This window comes from Coturnix japonica, chromosome 4 (genome assembly GCF_054131305.1).
Source record: "Coturnix japonica strain WE chromosome 4, WE-NBRP24, whole genome shotgun sequence".
Taxonomy (NCBI): Eukaryota; Metazoa; Chordata; class Aves; order Galliformes; family Phasianidae; genus Coturnix; species Coturnix japonica.
Window position 1 is genome coordinate 68646110 of NC_140666.1, and position 14373 is coordinate 68660482.

The 14373-nt window shown below is 36.7% G+C and overlaps 1 protein-coding gene across 4 annotated transcripts in view; it reads left to right on the top strand.

The window, feature by feature from the left end:
• CORIN (corin, serine peptidase) overlaps positions 1–14373 on the top strand; it is a 114196-nt gene that overhangs the window by 68363 nt on the left and 31460 nt on the right. For 3 of the 4 annotated variants that reach the window (XR_014945982.1, XM_015862236.3, XM_085547225.1), the window contains 4 exons: positions 1549–1656; positions 5847–5957; positions 6857–6973; positions 11224–11322. Coding sequence is in view for 3 of the 4 variants with exons in the window: in XM_015862236.3 (XP_015717722.2) it covers positions 1549–1656; positions 5847–5957; positions 6857–6973; positions 11224–11322 (435 nt within the window). In the remaining variant the exon portion in view is untranslated. The remainder of the gene's footprint in view (positions 1–1548; positions 1657–5846; positions 5958–6856; positions 6974–11223; positions 11323–14373) is intronic. The other variant, XM_015862237.3, reaches the window with a different exon arrangement.

Genomic DNA, 14373 nt, shown 5'->3' on the forward strand with positions numbered 1-14373 from the left:
CATTCTCAGTATAGTTTTCAGACCTTAATGCAGGTCTCAGCCATAGAAAGAAAAGCTGAATTTGCTCAGGGCTGTCAGTGCTAAGAAGACCAGGTTGGATGGCCCTTAGCAAACTCATCTAGTCAATCCCCCCTGGTCCGGGGGAATTGGAATGAGGTGATCTTTCAGCTCCCTTCCAATTCAGGCAATTCTATGATTCTATGAATTCCTTGATAAGAAAGCATCAGACACAAAACTGTGTTGAAATAAGTTAATCCTTTGAAACCAATGTAAGGTCTAAGGAAGTCTAAAAAGTAGGGTAGCTTCAGCTCTGTCTAACAACCACATCAGGTGGACAGTTCTAGGAATCTAGCCTGTGAGAATCACAACCTTGTGTGATAACTTTGTGTGTATAAATTGATAAAACATTTTGTTCTTTATCTGCAACCAGAGCACTTTTCCTCACTTACTGTTAGGAAGCTAGAACTGTACTTCACTTCTTTGCTAATGTGGAAAAAAAATAAAATAATTTAAAAAAAATTCTAGAATGAAAAGCAAAGATATGAATGTTATTATATGAACACGGACTATTTTGTTTTACTCACTTATCTTTGACTCACAATAATATGTCTGTGTGTGATTGGTAACATGAGAAAACAAATCTTTCACGTGATTAGGAAAAGCTTTACTTAAAAACCAGACTCTTCAATAACTAGTGTCAGGTTTGTGCTCAAGCCAAATGATGATAATGATGTATAAGATGTAATTGAGAATGAATATATTTCTTCATAAGGTTGTTGACTGTGAATTACAAAATGGTTGAACAATATTTCATTCTTTAATGGGTGGTCATGGTGAGATTTGGGGTATAACTTTAATTCTGGAAACAATATACGCTCTGATTTCCTCCCACCTTGAATATTCACATTCTTAACTTATTAGTCATTAATTCCTAACAGTACATTTATTACTGGAAAAGGCATTCTACGGTGCCATCAGATATAATCTGAAGTCAAATCATCTGTGCCTTAAAATCTCATGTCATGACCATCTTGGTCAAAAAGATTGAAATGGCATCCAGTTTTCTCCCATCTCATCTGATTCTTTCCTTGCTTACCAAGATGTAATCTGCAACCAGAACGAAATGTTCCAGTTCCTTCTTATCTTTCATAATTCATTTCCTTCAACAGCTTGAAAACATTCTGAGTACTCTCTTTACTGTCTTACGAAATTTTTCCCAGATGACTGCCTTGTGTTTACTGGTTTGTGGAAGATGAAAGAATAGCAAGAGAAATAATTTACACTTTTTATGGCACAAGAACTTGTATTGACCATACAGACAGAAAACTATTGGTAGAAACTAAAGTAAATATGTAAAAAAATATATATGATTTTTCTTTTTTTTCTGTATTAGATTCTAATAAACTAGTAAACTGGTACACAATGCAGACCTGTAAATAACAAGGTAACTCTGTCTAGTCTTGTTTAAATCAATAAATTCCACTGTTTGTGTTTTATAGGAAACCCTTCCATTATCATGTTAACATTTTACAAAACTTTGTTTTGCAGACTGCAGTGATGATTTATTTCATTGTAACACAGGAAAATGCCTCAATTATACCTTTGTTTGTGATGGATATGATGACTGTGGAGACCTTAGCGATGAGCAGAACTGTGGTAAATGAAATATTTATACTTTTCTCTCTCTCTTTTTCTCTCTCTCTCTCTTTTAAATTATTTTATTTTAAATATAGCAATATCAGTAATAAAAGAGTAGGATACTCTTTTGCTACTGTTTTAGAGCTAAGTAAAAACAGTTTTCTTATCTCCTGATACTCCCCCTTAGACACTGAAAGGCTGCTATTAGGTCACTTTGGATCCTCCTCTTGTCCAGGCTGAACAGCCCCAGCTTTTTCAGACTTCCCTTGAGGAGAGGGTATTCCATTCTTTAGAGCAATTTTGCAGCCCTCCTCTAGGTATATTCCAGCAGGTCTATATCTCTCCTGTACTGAGGACTCCACATCTGAATGCAAGATCGTTGAGTCCAAATCTTGGCTCTAGAGAGGACCACCCCAAATTCAAACTGCATGTCTGAGAACATTGTCCAAATGCATCTTGAACTCTGGCAGACTTGGTTTCATGACCACTGCCTGGGGGAGCCTGTTCCAGTGCCCGACCACCCTCTTAGTGAAGAAATGTTTCTTAATCCTTAACCTCCCTTGACACAGCTCCATGCTGTTCCCTCAGGTCCTGCCACTGTCTCCAGAGGGCAATTATCAATGCCTGCTCCTCCATCCCACTCATGAGGAAGCTGTAGGCTGCCATGAGACCTCTCCTCATTCTCTTCTCCTGTGTCCAGATCATTTATAAAAACTTTAAATGGAGCATCTGGTGCATCCCCCTATTAACTGCTTTCCAGACAGATGCAAACTCATTTAGTATGAAACTTTGAGCCTAATCTGTCAGCCAATTGTTCATCCATTGAACTGTGTACTTGTCTAGCTGTTTGCTGGACAATTTGTCCAGAAGGATACTGTCAGAGACAGTATTAAAAGCCTTGATGAAATAAAATATATAAAAAAAAAAGATTATATCTGATGGCTTCCCTGGGTCAAATCAGTGAATAATCTTGTCACAAAAGAAAATTATGTTATTTAAGCAAGACTTTCGTGGTATGCTTGGATGAATCCCATTGAGGCCCATAAACTTAATGTGCATTCAACTGGAACAGAAAATCTTGCACAAGTTCAGCTACAAATTTACCATGGATGAGAGAATGGTTCTCCATCTCAGGGGTCACAGGGTCCATCAGTGGTGTTGAAATCAGAGGTGAAAAAGGCATTAAATGTCTCTGCTTTGTGTTTGCTCCTATTTGGGAAGTGTCAAACCCCATAAAGTAATTGACAAATGTCACCTTTGATCCTCTTTTTGCTCTTAACATACTTAAAAAATCTCTTCTTTTTGTCCTCTACAATACTGTTTGGTTTCAATGCTAAGTGAGCTTTGGCTGCATGAATGTTGTCTCTACAATGGTGAACAACATATCTGTATTCTCCTGTTCCCTGACACTGCTTCCAATGCCCGTACACATTCCTTTTCTGACTGAGTTCTAAAAGAAGGTCCTTGCTCAGCTAAGCAGGCTTTCTACTCTGCTTACTTGATTTCTGAAATGCTGTAATTGCCTTTTTCTATGCTTTTAGAGATGGCTCTTTGAATGTGACCTTTGATTATGGACCTTAGTACGTCAAAAGCAGATTCCCATGGAACCTTACCAAGCAGTTCTTTGAGAAGCCAGAAGTCTTCTCTTTCCACACCCAGTGTTTTGCTAGCAATTTTTTAAGTCACCAAAAGATTTGAAACTCCACTATTTCATGAAGACCCTTTTTGTTTACAAACTACAAATCTGCAAGGGCACCTTTCCTAATCGGTTCCCTTAGTACGTGTACCAAGAATTGATCTACAGTGTGCCAGTATTTTCAGTTAAAGTCTTGGAATCTGAATTCACCGCTAAGGACACAGGCAGCTGTTCTAGAGATATCCTTCATTTTCTTATAGGATAATTAATTGATTTTGTCATCCTGACTGGGTTGTCCATAGTAGACTCCCAGTACAACATACACTTTGCTTTTTTTTCTTTCCTCCTTAATCTTTGTCCAGAGACTCTCAACAGTGTCATCATTGATGACAAGTATCATACAGCCCAACCCTCCCATTGCATACTATGCCAACCTCTGCTTCTCCTGCCCTTCCTGTCCCTTCTTAAAAGCCTATTACAGCTGTCCATCGCAGCACACCAGTTGTAGGACTCTTCCCTTCAAGTCTTCCTTATGCCAATAACGTTGTATCTCTGGGGCTGAGAGAACATGTCTTGCTTATTCCTCATCTTGCCTGCAGTGTAGAAACATTTCCATTGTGCTAAAATGTACCCATGCTCAGCATGTTGTGGAGCAGAATGAAAGACCTCACTAGGATACAATCTCTCAAATCTTCCTTTGAGAAACGTGTATCCAAGCAGGCACGGTACTTTGTAACCATTCCCCGATTTTTTTCCCCAATATCATTTTCTGCAACTGGAAGGATAAAGGAAAACACTACCTTTATGTGTACCTCATCCCAAATCCCTGAAGTCTCTGAAGTCTCTTTAACTTATTAAAGATGTTATGGTTGCATTCTTGCTAGCTTGGCTGAATTTGACTGAGACTAAAGTAAAACATAAGAGGGTACACACTGGTGATGCCAGCGGTTTCAGAGCTGAACTGTTCTTACACAGGCTTCATTGTGAATTCGCATATTTTGACAATACAGTTGTACTTCTTTTGAATTCTGTTTTGAATTGACTTTGTAAATTCTGCCTCAATATATTTGTCATTCTGCCCGTGTTTATTTTCATAGGGGAAAAACGTTTTGCCATAAGAAAGAATAATCTTCATATGTAGATATTTGAAAATTCTGATAGCCTTTTTTTTTGTTTGTTTGTTTTTCTAGCTTATGTTCCTAGCATTGTACCTGACAAAAATGTTAACTTTAAGACAATTCTTTAAAAGTTGAAATATTATTTTTATGTGTGTGTGTTGTTTTGTTTTGGTTTTTTTTTTTTGTTGTTGTTGTTGTTCTTTTACTTTTCTAGGATAAACACAGAGAACTCTGAAACTAAAAATCAGAATGCATTTTTTTTTGAGTTTTCTTCTGTATTTCTTCTCCCATATAAAAATACTCAAGGGCTTTTCATTACTGTCAGTTGTCATTGGTTGTTTTGTGTTTTCTTCCTTAAATCTGTTTTGATTAAAGGCTTTAGTAATTATTAATCTGACTCCTTTGTTGAGATACAGTGTAAGAGAAGGATCTAACTTTTTGTACAGGCTAAATTGAAGGGACGTGGCAGGTAGGACTGTGTATTCCTTATTTGTTCTGGTGTGAAGTTAACCAAAGTGGATCAGCTGGCTGAAGAAGACTTTATAAATAAACCTAGCCGATTTGGCCATGAGTTGGAGATACTAAATGAATCACAAATTAGAACAACAGTTGCTGGATTTAATTGGTACAAATTCTTTTCACTGCAAGCTTGTCCATGTTTACTAGGCATTTTGAACATACTATATTATTTAATATACTTTATGCGTACAGCCAAGTGTTGACCTTAATCCTTAAATATTTCCATATGAGTACTTTATGAACAATTCTTTAAGTAAGTCCCCACGTTATTCTGTGGTCAAGGAAGAACTTACCCTGGCTGTCCTTTGTAAAAAAGCGTGTGATCCAGGCTAGCATGGTAACATTACTAAAATATATACGAATAGAGCCAGAGCTGTGGCTCCCTTTGGGTTCAGAGTGGAGGCGGTTTCTTCTGCTTATACTGCACATTGTGAATATTTCCTTCTTAATCTGCTGGATTTTTACAACTATATCTTCACTGTCTGAAATGACTAAAATGTCTATGTGGTAAATGTTTTACTCTTCATACTTAGAATAATTGTGACACCAAAGCTAAAATGCAGGTATAATTCTGGTTGTATGAAAATTAGAATTTTGTTTATTTGCAAATGGAAACAACTGAGAGAGATGTGGTTTCTCTCAGGATGGACCTGAGAGGAAGAATGAATGCATCCCTATCTGACTAGAATTTAGTAAGTAGAATTCCAAACATACTTAACCATTATCTGCAAATATGAAAAGTAAATACCTGAAGGAGTATAAACCTGAAGGAGTGTAAAACATTGTAATTTACCTGTATAATGGCATAGCTTGTGTGCATAGAACAATTAATTGTCCACTAACAGGAATTATGCATATGGTATTTTATTCTCCAATTATAGTTTGTTTGTTTTGGTCTTGATTTTTACTTTATTTATTTACTTATTTGTTTTTAGATTGTAATCCAATGACTGATCATCAGTGTGGAGATGGAAGATGTATAACAGCTGACTGGGTATGTGATGGTGACCATGACTGTATAGACAAATCAGATGAAATCAATTGCTGTAAGTTCTCTTAATGTCTAAATGAGTTTTTTCTTTCTGTAAGAATCAAAATAAATTTTAAGATGAGAAGTACTCCTACGTGCTGCTTGTATGGCAAAATCACAAGCTCGTTTGATTCCACAATTTTGCAAGTAGCTGATGATTTTTCTGGTTGCAGCAAATCAACTGTTTGTTAGTAATGTTGAGAAGTACCAGCACTGCCCTGTGTTTCAGCTTTTTTGTCAGATGCAGATTAGTCTTTAGTTAATTCTAGTGTTCCTGGTAACAACAATGAATGAAAGCATACACTCTCTTAAGCTGTAGTTATTCAGAGTTTGTTACAGCCTTATGGTATGTTTATATGCTATTTATCATATCTTGTGTGATTTCTGTCTGCTTCAACAGTGATGCTGTATACCTGCACAAGATCTCTACAAGAATAATGATTCAGTTTGCAAAATCAAGTATTGGAGAATTAGCTGGTGTTTTGGTATGATTAAGGTTGCCATAAGGCACATGCTTATGCAACTTTTTATTCTAGAACCTTTCTACCTTTCAGTGCTTGATTTTGCAACCACTATCCTACAGTTTTCTCTAGAATCTAAGAAACTACTCTTGGTCAGCAGAAGTTTTATATCAACAAAAATGCCTTTTTTCTTTTTTTTTTTTTTTCTCTTGAAAACAGCTGAGCCTTCATCTCAGTCTGCTGCTAGTACCTGACATGTACGGTTTCAGTTCCTATAGTTAAAGCTCAGCTGTTGGTTATTGAAACATATCCTTCATATGATGAATATTGCTTAGTGACCTTCAGTACTAAGCAGAATTATCAGCTCCTCCTAAATTTACTTCACTCTGATGCTCAAAATACTTGAGGCTTTTATTAATTGATAATCAGGATACCATTTTTTCTTTTTTTCCAGCTTGTCATAGTCAGGGTCTGGTAGAGTGCAAAAATGGACAGTGCATTCCTAGTGCATTCAAGTGTGATGGAGACAATGACTGTAAAGATGGAAGTGATGAAGAAAACTGCAGTGAAAGTAAGGATATATCTCATTTTACTCTTACTGAGCCTGCATTGTTTGTTTTCTAAAGTACCATTAGCTAAGACTGTCTGTCAAATAGAATTCCTCTGCCTTTCAGGTAACACTTTTCAAAGCTGTCAGGCCTCTGCTCTCACAACGTTGTTAGCAGAGTTTTATTAGTCTTTACAAATATTAAAAAACTGAAGGAATTGAGGTGATATTTTTAACATAGCATTTGGTTACCTGACTTGATCAGCAGTTTACTGAAATAAAGAATAGATATCCCCTTTGCATAAAGTGGTTAGAAACTGATCCCCAAGGAAATTGTATCATATGGGGAGGGATGTTCTCAATCTTATTTGCATCAGAATTTGTGAGTCAAAGAAAAGAGGTTTTACACATTCGCTGATGATTTAGTGTGGCTAAAAGATACTACGTGGGAATAAAGTTTTCAGTGTAGTGAATGACTGTATAAAAGAAAAGGAAAGAAAGCATTTTCTGAAACCTTGAAATGTGATTTTCCAAGTAATTTTGTCATGGAATACATTTGATATTCACGATTTCAGCATTTTAAGGTATTGTTCACATGTAATTGTCCTTATTCTGGAAAAGCTTCAAACTGCAGCTTTTCTTTCAGTGAGATAATCTATAATGTATTTTTCTTATGACTTACTTTTAAGAAACAGTGGAATTTAGTTCTTGTAGACAACTTTAATGCTCTTAGGCATAGTGGTAATAGGACAACCTATTCAAAAAATGGCTACACTGTGTGATTTCCTCAACTTTATTTCCTTATAAACTAGTCTGGGAGAGAAATCCTTTCTACTGAGTCCCCTCTATTCTTGTTATGTTTTGAGATCTTCCTACTCTAGTTTAAACATCTCCATTTCAAAAGAGGTGCTCAATTATCATCATTTGTCTCTGCAATTTGTGAAGAGAATGAAAAATTTCTTGCAAGAAATTTCTTTCAGATTGAACTGTAGCAATCTAAAAACCAAGGATCAAGTTTTGTCTTTATTTCTGACTACCTAATTTCACAAAATAAATACTTAGGTGTGTTCTTCATCATTTTGGATGTCCAGCCTCAGTTTTATTCCATGATACCTTTAACTCTCTCTTTCTCTTGGTTGATAATGAAGTGAGTATTAATATGAGATAAATGCAATAGAAGAATAAGATCAACTGAGAAGTACAAAACTATCCAGAGGATTCTAGAAGCAGGTACACTCCAACTTTTAAAATTCACCCAGTTTAAGCCTCTTAAATTTGTTTATCCCTAGTAAAAGAGAATTTCACTGTCACTTGCCTGATCAGGGCTAGAAGCTAATAATGTGATTCTAATTGCTTTTTGTTCCTGAGGATATTTAAGATTTTTTATTTTTTTTTGAGGGTATGTAATGAACAGATGAAAAATCAAGAATACTAAATGAAGAGTAGAAAGATATGATAATTATGCAATCAATAATCTCGCCATATACTAAAAGATTTTTCCATTTGGCATTAAATTGCAATGCTCAAAGTTTTTTAATACAAAATGTTTACATCTTTTCCATTATGTGCTCCTTGAAATGCAGAAATCTCTGTCTGATACTTCGCAGTATTCCATAGAGCAGAAATCTTCCTTGAAGCAATCACATCCTAAATTTCCCTGAGAATATGTGGACAGGTGTCTCGCTCCAATTTATAGGAGGGAGAAGAAGTTCTTTGGTATATGTATACCCGGCATGAGATTAAGAAACAACAGTTCAAATGTTGATCTGACCAGTTTATTACAAAACTAAATCAGGAAGATGGGGAAGGGGAGGGTGGACGATTTAGGGTGATGGGGAAGGGAAGGCAGGCAATAGGAAAGATCAAAAGAGGCAAGAATTGCATAAAGCAGGAATAGTCACCACCAGGATCCAGCAGTGGTCCCATTGCAAGATGTTCCAGTGGTCTGAAGCAAAAGCACAGCATGGGAGAGCAGCAGTTGCGTGGCCAGCTTTGGGCAGCAAGTGTGTAGCAGGAAGAAGCTGCAGGGTAAGTTCTAGAGGGAGGCAGCAGGACTTGGGTAGCAGGCCCAAGAGAGTCCATGGGCAAGCAAGACTTTTATAGTGAGGGATCTTATGGCAGATACCTTGTTCTTCAGCATGCAGGTCTCAGGTCTTCTTAAGCATGCAGGCATCACAGTGTGAGGAATCTGATGTCAGAAACCAAAATTCATGGTTGCTGATCCCTTTTTTTATCCTCCTTTTTTCCTGCCTACATGACATCCCTGGGTGCCTGGGTAACAGTCATGTGTAGCACCCCCTGAGATGGCCATCTTCCTCGAGATAAGCCCACACAAAAGACCGCTTCCTGGCCGTTCTTCTACAGCTTATCTCTCTTTCTTGTTGCCCCTGGCCTTGTCCATCTGTGTCCCTCAGACAAAAGATTTCTCAGTCCTTGATCAGGACTTGTTTGGACTTGTTCATGTGTCCTTCAGCAAGCTTTGAGTCAATGGTATAAAAGAATCATCTCTTTTAACAGAATTTGGACTTCTTTAGTTCCTTGCATAGTCCAGGTAAAAGCTGGGCAATTCTAGTTTGCAACTTTCTTTTGTGTTATGTACATGTGTGCATATGCAGTTGATTTCAGCAACTAGAGAAAGTGTCTTAGGACATACGAAGCAGAGAACTTTTTTTATTTAGTCTAAGTTAAAAACCTGAAATTTCTAGCAGAAGCAGTGAAGTTAGGACTAAAGTGATCTGGAATAGTCATTTTGTTACAAGCACAGTGAATATGAAAAATCAAAATAGAAATGTGAATTCATGTCTGTATAAGGATACAAGGACATTGTGTAACAGTACAAAGATACATATATAGGAATTACAAACTAACATTGCTTTATCTATGCCCAAATGAGAAAAACAGTCTCCTCCACGTGCCTTAGGGAAATTAATTTCCTTCAGACATGGTAAGGTATGTCATCTATTAACATTACTTCTGCCATTCATTCTGTGAAAATAGAAATCTAATACAAATGTACTCACAGCTGGTTCTGTGATTCCCTCAAAATGCAGGATAACGTGTTTATAGAAATTCATTGTTAGCTGTACTATGATCAGAAGAATCTACACCGTAGAACACAGAATTTTAAGTTGCTGAGAAACTTCCACCATAGGATAAGAAGGAGATGAAGCAAACTTTTAAAATGAATTTTAATGTGAAGATTCATGATAGCTGTAGCAACAAAAAGGTTTTACGTTACCTTTCAATTTTGCAATCAAATTCTCCTGGTCAATTGCTACAGCAGAAGAATGTATTTGCATTATTTCGATAGATACCACTTATGAAGGAAAGTAAGCCCACCGAATTAGGAAAAATGCAACTGCAGCATCAGTTCTTTGGGATAGGATACTGGTTTCTACAGTGTCTTATGTATCCCCAATGTAAGGAAGTAGTAAGTGACTGATGTTCATGGGCTGAGTTCAATAGAAATACTAAGCAGTTGTTGCAGTAAACCATTTCAAGGAGGATGAAATGGTAAAATCCGAACTATTCCAGTCTCTGGGTATGTAAGTAATAAATTACTAATTTTGCAAGATCCATTTGCAAGAGAGAATTTAATGGCTTGGAAAGAAACTAGAACTGCTATGAGCCAGACAGAAAGCCAAGAGTTTGTTAAAGAAACTAGATATCCAGGAATTTTGTTCATAAACTTTTAGATGAAGTACTGGTTTTTGGTTATGCTAACATCCATCTTTAGGATCATAGAGTTTATGCGGTATGGGTATATTATTATTACTATTACTATTATTTACTAGCCAAAGATGGGCAACAAAGCTTCATCTCTGCCAACTTTTTTCAGGATAGTTTTATTGCCCACAAAAACAGTCATGAAATGAGAGAAAGATCAACTGTCTGGCACTGAATAATAATTCCCTGAGAATATTCTCTTTTAATTTGTATATATTGTTCTCTTTGAAATCCAGTTTATGTGACCTTTCATACTCTGCCACAGGCAAGATCATAGTAGATGGCTTTCAGAGCTCCATACTTCTCTGTCAGGATTTGGGAATATAAGGTGTCGCATCGAGGGCAGGGATAAAGTGGCATTTGGACAGCTTTGCACACTCATTTTCCTTACCCTTACTTATTGCACTTTCAAAGCTGTAGGGTACTTATTCAACTGTATAAAGGAAATAAAAAATTGTTATGAGTCTCTGTATTTTCACATCACTATGCTTCAGTCTTCTTTATTAGCTTGGTACAACATTAGAATAGTAAATTTCTATTTTTCTCAGGTCAAACCCTCTGTCAGGAGGGAGACCAGAGATGTACTTCCTGTCCTGATCCATGTGGAACTTCTCTCTGTGAGATGAGAAACAGCCAGACAAACTGCAGTAAGTAGGTCACATGCTTCATACTGTCATTGTTTTAGGGTGTTTTAGCATATAATGAAGATGCAGGGTAGGGCACAGTAAGTAATACTTTTATTTACTATCTAATGTCACAGTGTGTGATGATTAACTGTTGTAAAGGGCAAGGCTGAAACAAAAGTTTCATCATAAATCCTTATGTAAGAAATACAATATTTGACACTGACATATTTTTGCTTTTTGTGAATTTTTGATATGTTCTTAAAGAATGCTTATAGTAATACTTTTTCTTAATGCCAAATCAACCTCACTGTTTACATAAAGTAAACAACAAAGTCTATGTGAGATAAGGATTTATGTTAAAAACGCAGGAAAGCATGATGCTGTGTTTAGTAGTCTGAGAAGATTCAGCCCTTTTCTCAAGGAAGAATTTTGTTATTAAATCTGGATAATCTAGTTATTCTTCTAATTAATATGTTTGTAGAGGATCAGGGTACTCCAGTCTGTGTATCTTTCTTACTAAATCCTGTACCATACAACTCCATGCAAGCCTCTCAAGCCCACTGTTCACTTGCCCTTTAAACTAGGTTGTAACTTTAGATTCAGAAAGGTGGTTTTTGTTTTTTTTTTTTTTTTTTTTTTTTTTAACTTAAAACTTCAATTCGGGACATTTCAGCACATGGCCAATGTAAGCTTGCCTTTACTTACATATGAATGTGTAAATGTGTGGACATATCCTGTAAACGGTTTGTAAGCCTGAGAAATACTTATTGCACTTTATGGTTTGGTACTGCTAGTTTGTTTGGATAATGCTACCTATCATGTTGCTGCATTATGTTATGTAGGGCCTTTGAGTAATGGTGTTCTAATGGACACAGAGAGAACAATTGCCCAAATTCCTGATCAAAGTAGTGCCAACTAGGTAATGATGCCCTGGATCTCATGATGCTGAATTTCTAGTATCTCCATAGACTGAAATCCCAGAGACTTTCTGGTCAACCTGTTTGACCAGCCTCTCTGATGGTAACATTCTCTTTATGTTACGTGGATCTGGAATTTGTTGAGCTCCAAATTGTCTTTTACCTGCTATCTTATGCCATATACAAGTACAGTACCTTATACTTCCAAAAGTCTGGCTCCATTTGCTTTACAACTTTCCATTAGATAACTGTTAACAGCAACAAGTTCTCCCCTTAGTCTTCTGTTTTGATGGCTGAACAGATCCTGGTTTTGCTGCCTCTGTCTGTATACTGTATGTTTCTAACATACGTCTCTAACCTTCTTGGTGGCGCACCACCAACCTCATTCCAGTATGTCAATGTCTTTCATGAATGAGGAAACCCAAAACCAAACAATACTTCGGACATGCTTTCCCCAATGCTGAATACAAGCAAATTACAGTTATTTTGTCATAGATAACAGTTAGGATAATCAAGCATAATTTTTCCATGATAAATTCATGCTGGCTGTTCCAAGTCACGCTTACTTCATCATGTACATCCATCTTCCGGAAGGACTTTGCTCCATACCCTTCCTTTGGACTGAGGCTAGCATGACTAGACTGCTGCACTCTGAATCCTCTTTCTTGCCATTCTTAAAGACAGCTACATTTCTTGCCCTTATTTTCCAGTCTGATGCCAGGGTTTCCATGACCTTTTGAAGATGATAAAAACAAGGCCTTCAGTGAAGTTAGCCAGTGAAAACTGAGATAGAAAAGACAATGAGTACCTTGGCCATGCTTCTGATCACTAAGTCCCTTCCCCCACTGACCAGCAGACCCCCATTTTTTCAACCTTTCCTTTTACTGCCAGTGTACTTGAAAGAGATCTTCTCACTCTTCACATTTCCCAGTAGGCTCAGATTTGGCTGAGCTCTGAGATCCATCCTTGTATGCTTGAGAAATGTCTCTCCATCTTCAGTTCCCTATTCACTCCTTTGTCTTCCGTATATTTTCTCTTACAGTTTCAGCTCAGTCAGGAAATACATGTTTAGCCAAGACAGCCATCTTCCTTGGTACACACTGGAATGTTCAATTGTGCTCTGAGGAGGACCTCCTTTAAGAGTAAACTGTTGTCCTTCAAACTGATATTGACATAGTTAAAATCCTCCGCAAGTACCAGGGCTGACAACTGTGAGGCATTCCCTAGCTCTCTAAAGGTGTATTCATCTACCTCCTCTTTTTCAAGAGGGATCTTGTTGCGTATTCCTACTGTGGAATCTGACATCACTTGAGTTGGCCTGTCCTCTGATCTATATCCATAACCAAATTATCCATGTAAGAGGAAATCTTCCATTGTTACTGAAACAGTAGGTTTGTTGTATCTTTTAATTTACTCACCTGTTCTTCAAGAAGTATCTAGAAAGTGTTATGGAATGAGACGGAAAGTATCCATATAGCACAAAACTAATAAGAAGCCAGTTAAAAAAAAACAAAAAAAAACCACAACAAAAACCAACAAGAAAAATTAATAAAAGGTGAGTAATTTAAATTTTCTTGATTGAAATCTGAATTATCTTCATTGAATTATCTCAGTCATTTTCTCTTTCCTGTCTTACAATTTTGGAAGATTGTTGCTTGCCTGCTGAGCAGCAAGCAATGTGTTGTGGAATACACATACTGGTAAAGGAGAAATACAACATTTTAAGTGGAAATATTTTTTCATCATATTTTGGTCAGTAGTCTGTGGCTCTCAATATACATAATAGTACATAAACTGAATTAGACTTTTGGATTGTTTCTCTTTTTCCCAATCCAGTCCAGTAAATATGTAGTGTTTTATACAAAATAGAATGGCTAGTGTATTTGGAAAAGATTTTTCTGCTACAACATCTGGAATTGCTGTGGTCTTTTTTTCATATTACTATTGCTTTGCTGTAAAACTAGAGTTACCTCGTCTTTGGCAAGAGATGATAAATCCCATGGAAAAATTCCCCTGGAATTTCTCATTTTTGACTAAGCATCATTTTCTAACTAAGATATGTCTTTTGTTGGAAAATTCCTGGCTAAGCATAGGCCGCATTTGCAATATTGAATATGATAGATGATCTCAGTATGTGATATCTCCAGTCAGTTTA